The sequence below is a fragment of the Ranitomeya imitator genome, chromosome 5 (assembly GCF_032444005.1).
Source record: "Ranitomeya imitator isolate aRanImi1 chromosome 5, aRanImi1.pri, whole genome shotgun sequence".
Lineage (NCBI taxonomy): Eukaryota > Metazoa > Chordata > Amphibia > Anura > Dendrobatidae > Ranitomeya > Ranitomeya imitator.
Window position 1 is genome coordinate 136,273,196 of NC_091286.1, and position 17,094 is coordinate 136,290,289.

Here is a 17,094-nt window from a genome sequence, read left to right on the forward strand (position 1 = left end):
TCGGCGAGTTCTGTCTATGGGCTCCCTCTGGTGGCTATGAGTGAAGCTGCTGCTTCTGAGGTTCCTTACACAGGTGACGGGGTTTATCCTTTGGTTGGCTTCTCTATTTAACTCCACTCAGATCGTTACTCCATGCCAGCTGTCAATGTTTTAGCATTGGTTCAGTTCGCTCCTGGATCTGCCTGGTGACCTGTCTTCTCCTGCAGAAGCTAAGTTCCTTATTGTTATTTTTGCTCATTGTTTCTTTGTCCAGCTGGTTATCCTGATTTTGTCTTGCTAGCTGGAAGCTCTGGGATGCAGAGTGGCACCCCCCGCACCGTGAGTCGGTGCGGAGGACCCTTTTGCACACTCTGCGTGGTCTTTTGTAGGTTTTTGTGCTGACCGCAAAGATTCCTTTCCTATCCTCTGTCTATTTAGTAAGTCTGGCCTCCCTTTGCTGGAACCTATTTCATTTCTGCGTTTGTGACTTTCATCTTAACTCACAGTCATTATATGTGTGGGGCTGCCTTTGGGGAATTTCTCTGAGGCAAGGTAGGCTTTATTTTCTATCTCTAGGGCTAGCTAGCTCTGAGGCTGTGACAAGGCGCCTGGGGAGCGTCAGGAGCGCTCCACGGCTATTTTTAGTGTGTGCGATAGGATTAGGGCTTGCGGTCAGCAGAGCTCCCACATCCCAGAGCTCGTCCTGTATGAGTTTAACTATCAGGTCGGGTGCTCCTAACCACCAGGTCATAACAGATGTGTACTTGGAACGCTCGCCAGGGCCGTGGGGTACCCGGTACCGGGTCCGGTACTCACAGGGGGATGTCACGGTGGTGGCGACCCGGTCCGTGGCCCTGGGTTCCCATGTTAAAGGGATTGCCCTTAAAGGGGTTTTGAATAAAATTTGTGTTTGTGCCGCCACCTGTGGTTTTCGGTCAGTGGCGACCGACACTGCTTAAAGGGGTTTACTGGGGTGATGTTAAGGCAGCTGAGATGGTATAACTTCCCACAGGTGAAGTATGTCCCCAGGGCTCCCGATGTATGGATGAGGATGGTGAGTGGTGTGGTAAAGAACAGAGGACACAGGTTTGCAGTCTCTTTACCTGGTTTACTGAAGACTTCAGGCAGCCACAGTCCAGGGAACTAGATCACAGGTACAGGCAGGGTCTGGCCGGCTTGGAAGTGAATTCAGAGTCCCCCTTAAAAGGTAGAGTTAAAAGCCTTCCTCATAGCACAGTGGTATTGTAGTCTCTTACTGCCTATGGCTTCTGGCAAGGTCCTCACAGTTCTCTCTGTCCTCCATAAAGGTGGGACACAAGCCCGTATGACAAGTTGCTAAAGCCTTTTTATAGGGTCTCTATCACGACCTGGGCTCTATGTGTCACTGTGTCTCCTGGGTATTAGGGCAGACAGGTTACGTGTAATCCAGCTGTCCTGCCGATTTCTGCTGTAAGTCTTAGAGTCCCTCACAACCTCGGTCTTCTGGCCACTGGTAATCTGCGATTCACAGGGAGATAGCTCAATAGCGGCTGTCCTCCCCTAGTGTCACTCTCCTGTGCTTCGCTCTCCTGCACACTCACTAAACCCTGTTCTTCCTTCGGTATATCACTATTCATGAGCTGCAGCACCTATGGTTGCACAGCCCCTCACACGTCTCTCTTCTTTCCTCTTTCCGCCAGGAGCTGCAGACCCCCACGTCTGCTCAGCTATTCTCCTATCGTACCAGCTCCGTCTCAGCTGAATTTCCATGACTAGTTCCTCTCTGGTTTTCTCCAACTCCCCTTCCAGACTCAGACTGCTCCAGTCTGCTGTCTGGCCCTCTCACTTACTCAGCTCTCCCCTCGGACAGACTTCCTTCTCTCTTGGTCTCCTTGGACTGACTAACTGACTTTCCCTCCAAACCAGAATATATCAATAGGGGAGTTCCCCTGAAAACCAGGTTCAGAGCTCCCCCTTCTGGCCTGGAGTGTGAACATGTTGTGTGCATTGTGGTTACCTGATAAAAGGAATCCTTCATTGCTTCCAAGTGTGACATCACTCTCCCCGTGAGAAAAGCAATGCCACTGTGACAACTAGGACCCTGGGGCGTGACATACTCACACTACGGAAGGGTGCAGGAGCAGGATTCTGGGGCCACCACTACAGATCATTGTGACATTCATGGGAGGGGGCTAGTATGATAATGAAGAGCGGGGGCAAAGTTTTCTTCCAGCCACCACACGCCCCATTACCATAACAGAACAAAAGAGGATTTCTCCACAATATTCTATTTAAGCTTCTTTTTAAGAAGGGTGCATAAAATTTTCCAAACTTACAAATCGTGGAGTGTTTCCTTCCCCTGTTATTACTAGATTTACTGTCTCTATAAAAGTAAATTGCAATCCTGGAAAGCATATCACATTGTGTTAACATTCATTTCTCCTACACAGACAAAATCAACTCAGCTACAAGTCAACAGAATAATCAATTTTTCCTTCTCTAATCAAAAACATATCTTTCTGATAAATGTTACAGCTTGTACTGAACAGTAAATATAAGACTGTATAGTGTATGCCCCTGTATAATATAAGGACCCACCATGGATAATTCTGAGTACAATATCACTGGCCTTCATCTGAACAAGTTTTTCATTAAACATTCGTACTGGACAGAAACATTCATCTTGGACTAAATTGTGGCTATAGGCTCGCAAGTAAATCATCAATCTTTTGCTACATTCAATCTATGGGTCTCAAATACATTTTTTCACAAACATTAATCTCAATGCTTGCAATAATTTGTTGATTCCTGCCTCTAAATCTTCAAGCTTAACCCCTAAGTGACCAAGTCAATTTTGACCTTAATGACCAGGCCAATTTTTACTGTCACTTTATGTGGTTATAACTATGGAACGCTTCAAGGTATCCCACTGATACTGAGATTGTTTTTAGTGACAAACTGTACTTCATGTTAATGGTAAAATTTCTTCGATATGACTTGCATTCATTTATGAAAATAACGGACATTTGGCAAAAATTTTAAAAAAGTTGCAATTTACAAACTTTTTAATTTTTGTGATCTTAAATCAGAGAATTATGTCACACAAAATAATTAATAAATAACATTTCCTACATGTCTACTTTACATCAGCACAATTTTGGAAACAATTTTTTTTGTTAGGGAGCTATATGGGTTAAAAGTTGACCTGTGAGTTCTCATTTTTCCAACAAAATTTATAAAACCATTTTTTAGGGACCAAGTGATTTAAAGTCACTTTGAGGGTTGTACGTGACAGAAAATACCCAAAAGTGACACCATTCTAAATATTGCATCCCTAAAGTTACTCAAAACCACATTCAAGAAGTTTATTAACGCTTCAGGTGCTTCACAGGAATTTTTGGAATGTGGAAAAATATTCATTACTTTAATATGTGGTACCATGTGACCGCTGAACACAGGAATAAGCTGCCGGCGTGCGCCCGAGACATCGGAGAAGCAGGGACATACAGAGAGACCGCGCCAGGAGAGGGTGAGTATGACGGGGGAGGATGAGCCATGCAATATTCACCTGTCTCCGTTCCATCTACGCGCTGTGTCTTCCGCGTCCTCTGGCTGTGACGTTCAGGTCAGAGGGCGTGATGACGTGGTTAGTGCACGCCCTCTGCCTGAACAGTCACTGTGAATATCGCAAGTTCCGGCACCTGACCCCCATAGCACGCCAGTGTCCCTTCCTGCTCAAGCCCCCGACTCTCGGCGCCCACCAATGAGAGGTGAGTATGTCAGATTTTTTTTTAATCACAGCAGTAGCAGCAGCATATGGGGCATATTATTCTATGGAGCATCTTATAGGGCCACCAACCTTTATGGAGCAGCATATGGGGCATATTATTCTATTGAGCGTCTTATGGGGCCATGAACCTTTGTGCAGCATTATATGGGGCATAATATTCTATGGAGCATCTTATGGGGCCATCAACCTTTATGGAGCAGCATATGGGGCATATTATTCTATTGAGCGTCTTATGGGGCCATCAACCTTTGTGCAGCATTATATGGGGCATAAAATTCTATGGAGCATCTTATGAGGCCATTCACCTTTGTGCAGCATTATATGGGGCATAATATTCTATGGAACATCTTATGGGGCCATCATCCATCATTAACCTTTTATACAGCATTATATGGGGCATATTTTAATATGGAGCATGTTATGGGGCCCATCATGAACTTTATAGAGAATTATATGGGGCTCCTGATTCAATATGGATATTCAAAAACACTTAACCTACTGATGTCTCAATTAATTTTACTTTTATTGATATCTATTTTTATTTTTGAAATTTACCAGTAGCTGCAGCATTTCCCACCCTAGGCTTATACTCGAGTCAATAAGTTTTCCCAGTTTTTTTGTGGCAAAATTAGGGGTCTCGGCTTATACTCGAGTATATATGTTAATAATTTATTGTACATCATAATGTTGCACTGTGAAACACAGTGGGCAACCAGGAGGTCTGTGTGTAGGCAGAAACCTGTCAATACAGAGGAGAGGGCAGGGAGAAGCCACTGTTTCTCAAGCGGTGTAAGTGATTTTTTATGTTTGGCTGCTGTTAAAAACTAACAAGACGCTTTTTTTTTGCAAAACCTAGATTTTACTTCGCCTTATTTTAAGAGCTATTATTTTTCCATATTTCTGCTGAGAGTCCTGAGCGGACTTGTTGTTGCGGGACGAGTTGACGTTTTTATTGGTACCATTTTCGGGCACGTGCCATTTTTTGATGGCTTACTATTCAGATTTTTGTGAGGCAGAATGAACAAATGTCAGCAATTCAAGAATTGTTTTTTTTTTCTTTTTTATGCCATACCGCTTGTGGTAAAATTGATAAGGCAATTATTACAGTACTTCTGGTCAGTACGATTACAGTGATACCACATTAATATTTTTTATGTTTTGGCGCTTTTACAAAATAAAAACTATTTTATGGAAAAAAAGAATTATTTTTGCATCGCTGTATTCTGAGAGCTATAACTTTTCTATTTTTTCACTGATGGAGCTGTATGTCGGCTTTTTTTTTGTGGGACAAGAAGGTATTTTCAGTGATACCATAATTATTTATATTTTTTTTATTACGATTTGTTCGGTGGTATGATGAAAAAGAATACGTTTTTGCCTTGATTTTTATTTAGTTTTTTATGGTGTTCACTGATGGAATTAAATAGCTTGACAGGTTTATAAGTCAGGTCGTTCTAGATGTGGTGATACGAAATATGTGTGAATAATCGCACCAGAGAAAGGAGAAAGGTTCAAAGAAGTCCACAGACACTCAGTCAGGAAGCTGAGTCCCTTTTGCTGTACAGCGTGGAGCCCCACAATATATGCCAACTATATTTACTATATCCTTACCTACTGGCGTGCCTGGTAAAACTAGCCGCCTATTACCTGTTAATACCCTTAAATTTAGAACAAGTAAATGGTTGTGGAATATGGGTTTACCTTCGGGACAGCACAACGACTTACAATCTTACAATAATTTAACTCTATTTCCGCAACCAAACACTTCACTGCCCGGTTATGACTTCAGTGAACTGAAGAATATTCCTTCCCAGGCTACAACATGAATAAAAATGAAGTACCTGCTTAGCCCAAAAATAATAAAGTTTGAAAAACTTGAATAAATATCAAATAACTACAGTGGCTTGAGACAGTATAACACCCCTCTTGGCATTTTTCGTGTTTTACTACCACACACTCAACTTTCACTGGGGCTTTTTTGAGGGTTTGCATAAGTTCATGTAAAGAACATGCCTACAACTGCGAACATTTGGTTTTCTTTTATTGTGAAGCAAACAAATAGGACAAAATTACTGAAAATGTCAGTGAGCGTAACTATTCACCCTCCTAAAGTCAGTACTTTGTAGAGCCTCCTTTTGCGGCAAGTACAGCTGCAAGTCGCTTTGGATAAGTCTCTATGAGCCTTACATATCTTGATACTGGGATTGTTGTCCATTCCTCAAGGGAAAACTGCTCCAGCTCCTTCCAAATTTGATGGTTTCCTCTGGTGAACAGTAAAATTCAAGTCTTACCACAGATTCTCAATTGGATAAAAGTCTAGACTTTGACCAGGACACTCCAAAACATATACATGTTTCCCCTTAAATCACTTGAGTGTTTCTTTAGCAATATGGTTTGGGTCATTGTCTTGTTGGAAGGTGAACCTCCGTCCTGGTCTCAAATCACTGACAGACTGAAACAGGTTTTGCTCAAGAATATTTCACAGCATCAAACTTCCCCTGGACTCAGACCATTTTCCCTTTCCCAGCTGCTGAAAAACATCCCCACAGCATGAAGCTGCAAACCCCCAGGTTTCCCTGTGGGGATGGTGTTCTTGGAGTGATGAGCTGTATAGGTTTGGCACCAGACATAGTGTTTACAGTGCTGGCCAGAAAGTTCAATTTTGGTCTCATCTGACCACAGCACTTTCCTCCATACATGTCTCCCACATGTCTTTTGGCAAATTAAAAAAAAAAGGTTTATCATTTTTATGTGTAAGTAAAGGCTTTTTTTCTGCCACTCTTACATAAAGGCCAAATATGGAGGGAACGAATTATTGTGGTCATATGGACAGATATTCCAATCTCTGCTTGGGAACTCTGCAGCTCCTTCAGTTTGGTCTCTGATTAATGCCTTCCTTGCCCGGGATGAGAGTTTTGGTGAACGGCCCTCTATTGGCAGATTTGTTGTGATACCATGTTCTTTCCATTTGATGAAAATGGATTTGATGGTGGTCCCGGGGATCATCGGAGTTTGGCATTTTTTTAGAACTCACCCCTAACTTGTACTTCTCAACAACTTTGTCCCTGACTTGAATTTTTTAGGGGCTTCATAGCAAAGTGGTAAATACATATGCACATGCCAATTTTTAGTTATTTGATCCCATAAATTGAACTTATGCCCATATTTTTTTCTCATTTCACTTCACCAACATAGACTATCTAGTGCTGATTGCATCACACACAAATCAGATTACAAAAATATTTAAACACAAGCTGTAATGTAACAAAATACGGTAGATAAAATGCCAAGGGGGTGAAAACTTTCACAAACCACTGTATAATGTTCCTCTGATTTCTCCTGGGCAAGCTCAGGAAAGGCCTAAAGTCCACTGTGTGCTTTAACAGCACCTAGGTGTGAATTGGAGATTAACAGTAAGCAATAACTGTCCTCAATTACAAAGAAATAGATGACACAGGAGTGAAACCAGATACTGATCTTGGCAAAAATTGTGGCCTGAACGGTCCATTTCCTATCTAACTACAGGGACTTTCTCAGTCTTAGGTATTTTGGCACCAAAATGTGATAACGTGCGTGCACGGTTACCCACTGTGATTGGGTAATTTGGCTGGCCCCTGTATGTATGTGACAGCCACCCTGATTGGCTGTGCTACAATATGTGTTTGGATTGCTGCAGGGCACTTATGGGGAGCTGCCACGCCGGGCTACATTAGCTAGGTGAGTGTGCAGCATGTGTGAAATGGCGCTGGACATTATTATTTTTTTCTAATTGCAAACCGTAAATCATATGAAAGATTGTTCAAATTCACACGAAACCATGGATTTTAGGAAATTCAACTTAAACTCGATCCATCGCGGATCGATCTGTTCATCTCTAAGCATTAAGATTTCCCCATAGATCTTAAGCTTGAAGATAATTTTAAGGCTTTATGCATGGCTTTCTCGCCAGTGGAGTTTTGATCTTATGTATCTAAAGGAGGGAACGGATTTATCAAACATCATTAGCCAATACAATAAATTTGGTGTTTTAAGACATTAAGTTTACATGTGTACAACTATGGGACTTGCCCTAAAATTCTGACAGCAAAAGAAAGTCAGACATTTTGTTGCTCACGTGTTTTGCACATAAATTTGCAACGTTTTTAGTTTTACACTGTTTTCACCATGCTTTTGGAAACTAGCCATGAACATTTACATGTAGGGGCATTTCCTACACTAGTTTTAGTACAGAGCAAGCTGGTGAAAAATGTCAAGAAATTTGCCAAGAGGCATAGGCCTGTTCATGAACCAGAATGTCATATTTCTCCATGTGCTGGAGTAGATTTCCCCTGTAATGTACACCACTTGCTGATACAGCAAATTTGCTAACAATAGCGGTGTTAAGAAAACATGAACCGTTAATACTATGTAGATAACACATGTGGGGTGATTCTTCATCCCAAACAAAATCCAAGTACAAGAAGGCGACTTCAGCATCCAAACACAGAAACAGCAGCAACTTTCACCTGTAGTATAGATCAGGGTCAGTATCTGCTTTGACAAAGACCCATATCTATAGCAGAGGTCAAAATGTTGCTGCTCTTTTGATATTTGGGATGCCATAGTGAAGAAAGTTGATTAAAATGTTGTGGCATTATTCACCAGCTTAGGCTGGTTTCACATTTGCGTTTTTGCGCAAAAAAAACGCATGCGTTTTTTCCCCTATACTTAACATTAAAAACGCATGCGTTTTTTGCATGCGTTTTGATGACGCATGCGTTTTTTCTCTGCATGCGTTGTGTTGCAGAAATGCAACATGTAGTAATTTCTAGCGGCGTTTTTTTGCCGCAAAAAACGCATGCTTTTTTTGCGGCAAAAAAAGTATTGATGTCTGCATGCGTTTTTATAGAAAAACACAAGAATACACACTGATAAGCCACCCCCCAACCCTAACGCTAACCCTAACCCTAAGGGATCCTAACCATAACCTTAACCTTAAGGGTTAGGATCCCTAGGGTTAGGGTTAGGATCCCTAGGGTTAGGGTTAGGGCTAGGTTTAGAGTTTGTGTTAGGGTTAGAGTTTGGGTTAGGGTTAGAGTTTGGGTTAGAGTTAGGGTTTGTGTTAGGGTTAGAGTTTGGGTTAGGGTTAGAGTTTGGGTTAGGGCTAGGGTTTGTGTTAGGGTTAGGGTTTGTGTTAGGGTTAGGGTTAGAGTTTGGGTTAGGGTTAGAGTTTGGGTTAGGGTTTGTGTTAGGGTTAGGGTTTGTGTTAGGGTTAGGGTTAGAGTTTGGGTTAGGGTTAGAGTTTGGGTTAGGGTTAGGATCCCTAGGGTTAGGGTTAGGGTTTGTGTTAGGGTTAGAGTTTGGGTTAGGGTTAGAGTTTGGGTTAGGGTAAGGATTGGGTTAGGGTTAGAGTTTGGGTTAGGGTTAGAGTTTGGGTTAGGGTTTGTGTTAGGGTTAGAGTTTGGGTTAGGATTAAAGTTTGGGTTAGGGTTTGTGTTAGGGTTAGGGTTAGAGTTTGGGTTAGGGTTAGAGTTTGGGTTAGAGTTAGAGTTTGGGTTAGGGTTTGTGTTAGGGTTAGAGTTTGGGTTAGGGTTAGAGTTTGGGTTAGGGTTTGTGTTAGGTTAGGGTTTGTGTTAGGGTTAGAGTTTGGGTTAGGGTTAGAGTTTGGGTTAGGGTTTGTGTTATGGTTAGAGTTTGGGTTAGGGTTAGAGTTTGGGTTAGGGTTAGGATCCCTAGGGTTAGGGTTAGGGTTAGGGTTTGTGTTAGGGTAAGGGTTTGTGTTTGTGTTAGGGTTAGAGTTTGGGTTAGGGTTAGAGTTTGGGTTAGGGTTTGTGTTAGGGTTAGAGTTTGGGTTAGGGTTAGAGTTTGGGTTAGGATCCCTAGGGTTAGGGTTAGGGCTAGGGTTTGTGTTAGTGTTAGAGTTTGGGTTAGGGTTAGAGTTTGGGTTAGGGTTAGAGTTTGGGTTAGGATTTGTGTTAGGGTTAGAGTTTGGGTTAGGGTTAGAGTTTGGGTTAGGGTTTGTGTTAGGGTTAGTGTTAGAGTTTGGGTGAGGGTTAGGGTTTGTGTTAGGGTTAGAGTTTGGGTTAGGGTTAAAGTTTGGGTTAGGGTTAGGATCCCTAGGGTTACTAGGGATCCTAACCCTAACCCTAGGTATTTCTGTTTATAGTGGGTTTTCTAGTTGATTTTGATGATTGGCAGCTGTCACACACTTCTCATCATGCGTTTCAAAAACGCAAACGCAGGAAAAAACACATGTAAACGCGTCAAATCGCCGCGTTTATGCTAAAACATGCAAAACGCATGCGCCTAAAAACGCAGCGTTTAAACGCGTTTAAACGAGTTTTTTCACCAAATGCGTTTGCGTTTAAAACGCTGCATTTTTAAACGCAAATGTGAAACCAGCCTTACTCTGTACTAAAACCAGTGTAGGAAATTTCCCCCACATGGTGTAAAACTGTTAGGGTATGTTTCCACGTGCTGTATACGCTGCGTGTTTGACGCTGCATAGAGACGCAGCATCCAGATGTTACAGCATAGTGGAGGGGATTTAATGAAATCCCGTCTCCACTATGCGTGGTAACACGCACGCGGCGGCCCTGCGACTCCGGACATGCGGCGCGTCTTTTAAGATCGCAGCATGTCCGTATACCTTGCAGCGATGCTGCGTCCCCGCAAGGTATAACACAGGGCCCTATGCATGGGGTGCGATGATCCCGGATGTGTGCTATGAACACATCCGGCATCATCGTGTCCCAGAAGGGGGCGGAGCTTAGCGCAGAGCGGGTTTGCGCTCCGACTAAACCGCCGGCCATCCTGAAGGTGGACACATACCAGTTTTAGTAACTGGCCTAACTGTATCATGACAGATCTATCTCAATGACAAGCTTGTACGAAAGATTTTTTTTTCAACACGAGAAATAGCACCACTTCTGTCCCATGACTGTGTGTTGTATTACAGTTCTCTCTATACCCCACTGCACTGAGTGGTCGCTCCAAAGAAAAAGGCAGCTAAAAATTGCGTCATTTGTCTCACTGATGAAAGAACAGTCAAAAATGTTGCATACTGTTGGTCAAGTTCCCAAAGCCAATGATGTGACGAAGCCACGTCCTATAGACATGCACTACAATCCGAATATGCATTTCAGCCATTGCAGTCAATAGCCCGACTATGCTCATTTACAAGTTTACCAACCCAAAAACCCTAAAATGTGTAAAAGGTTCATTGATTGTCCTTCTACCTATTAGTGAGATATTCAATAAAATGCATTTTACTCACCCGTCTTCCTTCCAAAAACTTTAGAGCTGCACCAATGTTTGCCACCCAGTGAATGCGCTTCAACTGCTTCCCTTGCTCACATGGCTGAAACATTACATGAGGGTTAGTTTTTGCTTGCTCACCAGATGAATGAAAACAACAGCACTGTCATTCATAATAATAGTATTTTATTCAAGGAACGGTCAATTATTACGAAGAAATCCACGACACACCCAACATATATATACTGTATATATATATATATATATATATATAAATACTAAGACTAAATTCACACTTCCATTTGCAGATTTCATTTGTCAGTTCCGTCTTAGGTGTAGACCAGGGGTTCTGAACCTCAGGCTTCCGGGCCATTTACCTTTTATCAGGCCCCTGAGCAGATTCTCAGGGACCGCATTCTCGGGCAAGGAGCTGTATTTTGATTGCCACCAGCTCATTAATTTCTTCTTGCTCTGTTAACACACACATGCAGTGTTCACTACTGAACACTGAAGGGCATGCAATGAAAGATTACGTCCTGACACCAGTGCCAGAGTCAGGATGTACTTTGTGGGCAGAGTTGGTACGGCGCCCAAAGGATGGTATAAATTTCCAAATGGCCCTTGGCAGAAGAAAGATTCCCCACCCCTGGTCTAGACAATCAGAATTCATGTGTAATGTGGATCAGTTACATTACTGATGCAAACAGAAGAAGAACCAATGGCTATTATGCGGTATATCTGGGTTCCATTTGGTGTCAGTTTTTAGAACAGAAGTAAAATCCCATATGCAAAACATTTTATTTTGCTGTAAAAATAAACACAAAAAGGACCAAAGTCAGACCCCTTAATAATCAATGGGTCACTCTGATTCCCTTTGCATTCTTAAGTACTGGATCCACTTTACAAATAAATTCCATTTGTCTGTTTGTTTAAATTAAATAAAAAGGAATGTATAAATGGAAATGTGAACTTAGACTAAAAGTGTGAAATATAAAAAAAAAGTATACTTGTTAGACCGGATTCACACATCAGTGTTTCGCAGTCCGATGCTGAAGGACATTCAGGAAGGAAATGGAGGCGGTGCCCGGCGCAGGGAGGCCCTGAGTGATGGCTGGGAGGCGTTTGTGTCAGGGGGAAAAGACATGCCCCTCTAACAAATTCAGGTTTGAGGAGCACATTATAAAAGCGATTATTTCAGCGTTTTGCAGGGACCCGAACTAAAAGAGCGACCTTGACAGAATGCAGCATTAGTGCTGCACAAGATGGCTCTTTTAGTTAAAAACGCCTGGGTGGGTGACAGGTTCCCTTTAAATAGGTGAGTGGCATCTGATTTCAAAGTGAAATAACAGCATGCTGTAATTTTTTTCACTGGCAGGGCAGATTCTGTCAGTGAAAAAAAATAATGCATCAGCCCTGCCCACTTAATAACATTTTTCCAAGTGCTATCTGATAAAAAAAATTAGATTATTACATTCATGCGATGTATACACTTGTGTGAGTGAGCCCTAAGGGAAATAATACCTTTCAAACTTTTGATCCATTTTTTCTCTATTCCTGTCAGTGATAGTCTGATGAAGTTGCAGTAATTTTTCAAGGGCATAGACAAATGTTTGTTGAGACATTGCAGTGGTTATGAAGCAAAATCCAAAATGAAAATTCTCTGAAGCGTACCCTAGCAGTTAAAGGGGATATCCAGGACTTAAAAAACAAAAAAAAGTGCACAAACAATAACAGGCAGGTAGTAGCTGCCTGTTGTGCCCGGCACCGTTGTCCTCTGTCACGTCAACAGAGCGGTGGTTTCTTGTCCAGTTTGCCGGGCCGGACTACTGGTGTCATGCTGATTGACAACCCGCTGCCTAATTGAGAGTCCCGCCTGGTCAACTAAAAGAGAAACTGTTGCTCTGTTGACAGGGAGCAGCTGAATCTCTGGCAGGAGCGGTCAATGACCGGCGCCGATTACAACAGGAAGGTAGTTGCCTCTGTTAGCAACTACATGCCTGTTAGTTTTTAGACACTTTTTTAACTCCTGCATATCCCCTTTAAAGAAAACAGTATTTTTATTATTATTTTGGAAATACATTCTTGACAGGCGGCAGCTTTTCCTTCAGACCAAAGAGTTTTCTTCAGCATGTCAGAGGTTTTCATTTACTTTGTGAGGACCTTTCTGCATCTTTACCTATGATCTTCTCATGACTATTTCTGTCATACCAGAAAAAAACTGACGATTTTTTTCCCTTGTGAGATTCATGGTAAGGAAAAATATACGGTACTTCAGATTTTATCATACCACTGTTCAGTCACTCTGCATTTAGTCACCTACCAGCTTTTGTCCAGATAAGACCTCTAGTAATGCAAGCAGCTTCGTCCCGTCTTTTATATCTTCAAAAAGATCATTTATGAGTAGCGGAGGGTTACGCTGTAGGAAAAGGAAACAGGAGTTGAATACCTGACATACAACATACAACCCCTGGCAAAAATTATGGAATCACCAGACTTGGAGGATGTTCATTCAGTTGTTTAATTTTGTAGAAAAAAAAGCAGATCACAAACATGGCACAAAACTAAAGTTATTTCAAATGGCAATTGTCTGGCTTTAAGAAACACTAAAAGAAATCAAGAACGAAAAATGTGGTAGTCAGTAATAATTGCTTTTTTAGAACAAGCAGAGGGGAAAAATTATGGACTCACTCAATTATGTGGGAAAAAATTATGGAATCACCCTGTAAATTTTCATACCCAAAAATAACACCTGCATCAAATTAGATCTGCTCTTTAGTCTGCATCTAAAAAGGAGTGATCACACCTTGGAGAGATGAAGACACAAAAGAGAATAGTAAAACCAAAAACACTCAGTTTGAAAAAATGTTGCAGTAATCCGCAAGTGCTAGTAAAAGATGTAAAAAACAGGGTATTTGGTTGATACGTTTTTTGCAAAAAATGTAAACTAAGCTGCTCTACCAATCTTCACGGTATACCCTTATCAGAGCAGTCCTAACTAATGTATGCAATCCCTATCTGATGTATTTAAAAACCTGATCATCTGTATATAACCTGTGTGAACAGGGTTCAGAAAGGAAAAATCCATGTGTGCATACAGGGTAGAACAGCTTTTGTGCAGATAGCCCAATTTGGGCTATCTGCACAAAAGCTGTTCTACCCTGTATGCACACATGGATTTTTCCTTTCTGATCCCTGTTCACACAGGTTATATACAGATGATCAGGTTTTTAAATACATCAGATAGGGATTGCATACATTAGTTAGGACTGCTCTGATAAGGGTATACCGTGAAGATTGGTAGAGCAGCTTAGTATACATTTTTTGCAAAAAACGTATCAACCAAATACCCTGTTTTTTACATCTTTTACTAGCACTTGCGGATTACTGCAACATTTTTTCAAACTGAGTGTTTTTGGTTTTACTATTCTCTTTTGTGTCTTCAGGTTTCTTGGTGGTGTGTGAACATGATCATACAGACTTGTTCACTGTGCAAGTAGCCCATGTGTTCCTGTTTACACCTTGGAGAGATGTTGCACCAATTGCACTGACATGAATCATAGCTCCAACACGAGAAATGTTAATTGAAACAAAGGGGAGGATTATCAAACTCTTAAAAGAAGGTAAATCATCACACAATGTTGCAAAAGATGTTGGTTGCTCATAGTCAGCTGTGTCTAAAATCTGGAGCAAATACAAACAACATGGGAAGGTTGTTAAAGGCAAACATACTGGCAGACCAAGGAAGAGATCAAAGTGTCAAGACCGGAAACTTAAAGCAATAAGTCTCCAAAACAGGAAATGCACAACAAAACAAATGAGGAACGAATAGGTGGAAACTGGAGTCAACGTCTGTGACTGAACTGTAAGAAGCCGCCTAAAAGAAATGGGATTTACATACAGGAAAGCTAAACGAAAGCCATCATTAACAGAAAAAAACAAGGTTACAATGGGCTAAGGAAAAGCAATCGTGGACTGTGGATGACTGGATGAAAGTCATATTCAGTGATGATTCGCGAATCTGCATTGGGCAAGGTGATGATGCTGGAATTTTTGTTTGGTGCCGTTCCAATGAGATTTATAAAGATGACTGCCTGAAGAGAACATGCAAATTTTCACAGTCATTGATGATATGGGGTTGCATGTCAGGTAAAGGCACTGGGGAGATGGCTGTCATTACCTCTTCAATAAATGCACAAGTTTATGTTGATATTTTGGACACTTTTCTTAACCCATCAATTGAATTGTTTGGGGATGATGAAATCACTTTACAAGATGATAATGCATCCTGCCATAGAGCAAAAACTGTGGAAACATTCCTTGAAAAAAAGACACATAAGGTCAATGTCATGGCCTGCAAATAGTCCAGATCTCAATCCAATTGAAAATCTTTGGAAGTTGAAGAAAATGGTCCATGACAAGGCTCCAACGTGCAAAGCTGATCTGGCAACAGCAATCAGAGAAAGTTGGAGCCAGATTGATGAAGAGTACTGTTTGACATTCATTAAGTCTATGCCTCAGAGGCCTCTTTCAGACGTCAGTGTCTCCGGTACGTGTAGTGACAGTTTTCTCACGTACCGGAGACACTGACACACGTAGACCCATTCAAATGAATGGGTCTATGCACATGTCTCCGTGTTTTCATGGACCGTGTGTCCGTGTTGAAAACACGGCGACATGTCCGTTTATCGCCGGCAGCATGTACCGCAATACGTGCCGCACACGTGCACACGGAGAACAGTGTGGACTCTCCTCCGTGTGCACGTACCGCCTGCAGGAGAGACAGCGCTACAGTTAAGCGCTGTCCCCCCCCGCGTGCGGTGCTGAATCCAGAATTTATCCCTTCTTCCCAGCAGCGTTCGCTAGAAAGAAGTGATGAATCTTTTTTTTTTCTTTTTTTTCACCATAAAAATAAAGTTTATTTGTCCCCTCCTGCCTCCCATCCCCTGTGCTCCCCCCCCCCCCCCGGCTGGCCAGGAAATACTCACCCAGCTCCAAGCTCCAGCGATGTCTCCTCAGCGGCTGCAGCCTGTGCTGTGTGAGCGGTCACGTGGTCCCGCTCATTACAGTGGGGGAATATGCGCATATTCCTCACTGTAATTAGCGGTCCCACGTGACCGCTCACACAGGAGAAGCTGCAGCCGCTGAGAGGACAGAGGAGACATCGCGGGAGCTAGGTGAGTATTTCTATGCAAGGGGCCGGGCGGCGCACGGGGGATGGGAGGGAGGAGCTCAGCAGAACTTTGTTTTTAACAAAAAAAAGGGTCTTTCGTCTCTTCTCTCCTGCAGGGGAGAAGAGATGAATGCGGCTTCAGCACCGCACAGGGGGGACAGCGCTTAGTGTAGCGCTGTCTCCCCTGCACGGTCCGTGTGGTCCTCAGGCGGCACACGTTTGGCACACGGATGCCGCACGTGTGCCACACTGATGTGCTACGTGAGCACACGGACACAGATAATTCCGGTACCGATTTCTCCGGTACCGGAATTATCAGGACATCTGAAAGAGGCCAGAGACTGCAAGCGTTTATAAAAGCCAGAGGTGGTGCAACAAAATACTAGTGATAATTTGGAGTGTTTTTTTGTTTGTTTGTTTTTCATGATTCCCTAATTTTTTCCTCATAATTGAGTGATTCCATAATTTTTTTCCCTATGCTTGGTTAAAAAAGTAACCATTACCGACTACCACATTTTTTGTTCTTGATTTCTTTTAGTGTTTCTTAAAGCCAGAAAGTTGCCATTTGAAATGACTTTAGTTTTGTGCCATGTCTGTGATCTGCTTTTTTTCTACAAAATTAAACAACTGAATGAACATCCTCCAAGGCCGGTGATTCCATAATTTTTGCCAGGGATTGTAAAACATTTCTCTAGAGGGGTACGTGCTAACTAATGGTGTACAAGTAACATAGAGATTACATCAGTTTAGACACAGAGTAAGGCTTTGCTCCCACTATGAGTATTTGGGGCAGTTTTTGGCTCCAGAAATTCATGCACAAATAACGCAGCATTTTACAGCTCTAGCAAAATATATGGGATTTATGGTACATAAATGTCATTATCTCATGTCCACAGAATCTGGTCTGCAGTGTGATTATGAATTCCAAATACGCAACTTG

General features: G+C 42.2%; 1 protein-coding gene across 1 annotated transcript in view; it reads right to left on the minus strand.

The window, feature by feature from the left end:
- The window catches only part of SYNE1 (spectrin repeat containing nuclear envelope protein 1), a 493,169-nt gene that overhangs the window by 437,152 nt on the left and 38,923 nt on the right, over positions 1-17,094 (minus strand). Inside the window, exons 3-4 of the mRNA XM_069769177.1 lie at positions 13,305-13,400; positions 11,004-11,087 (exon numbers count right to left, since the gene is read on the minus strand). Of these exons, the coding sequence (XP_069625278.1) occupies positions 11,004-11,087; positions 13,305-13,400 (180 nt within the window). The remainder of the gene's footprint in view (positions 1-11,003; positions 11,088-13,304; positions 13,401-17,094) is intronic.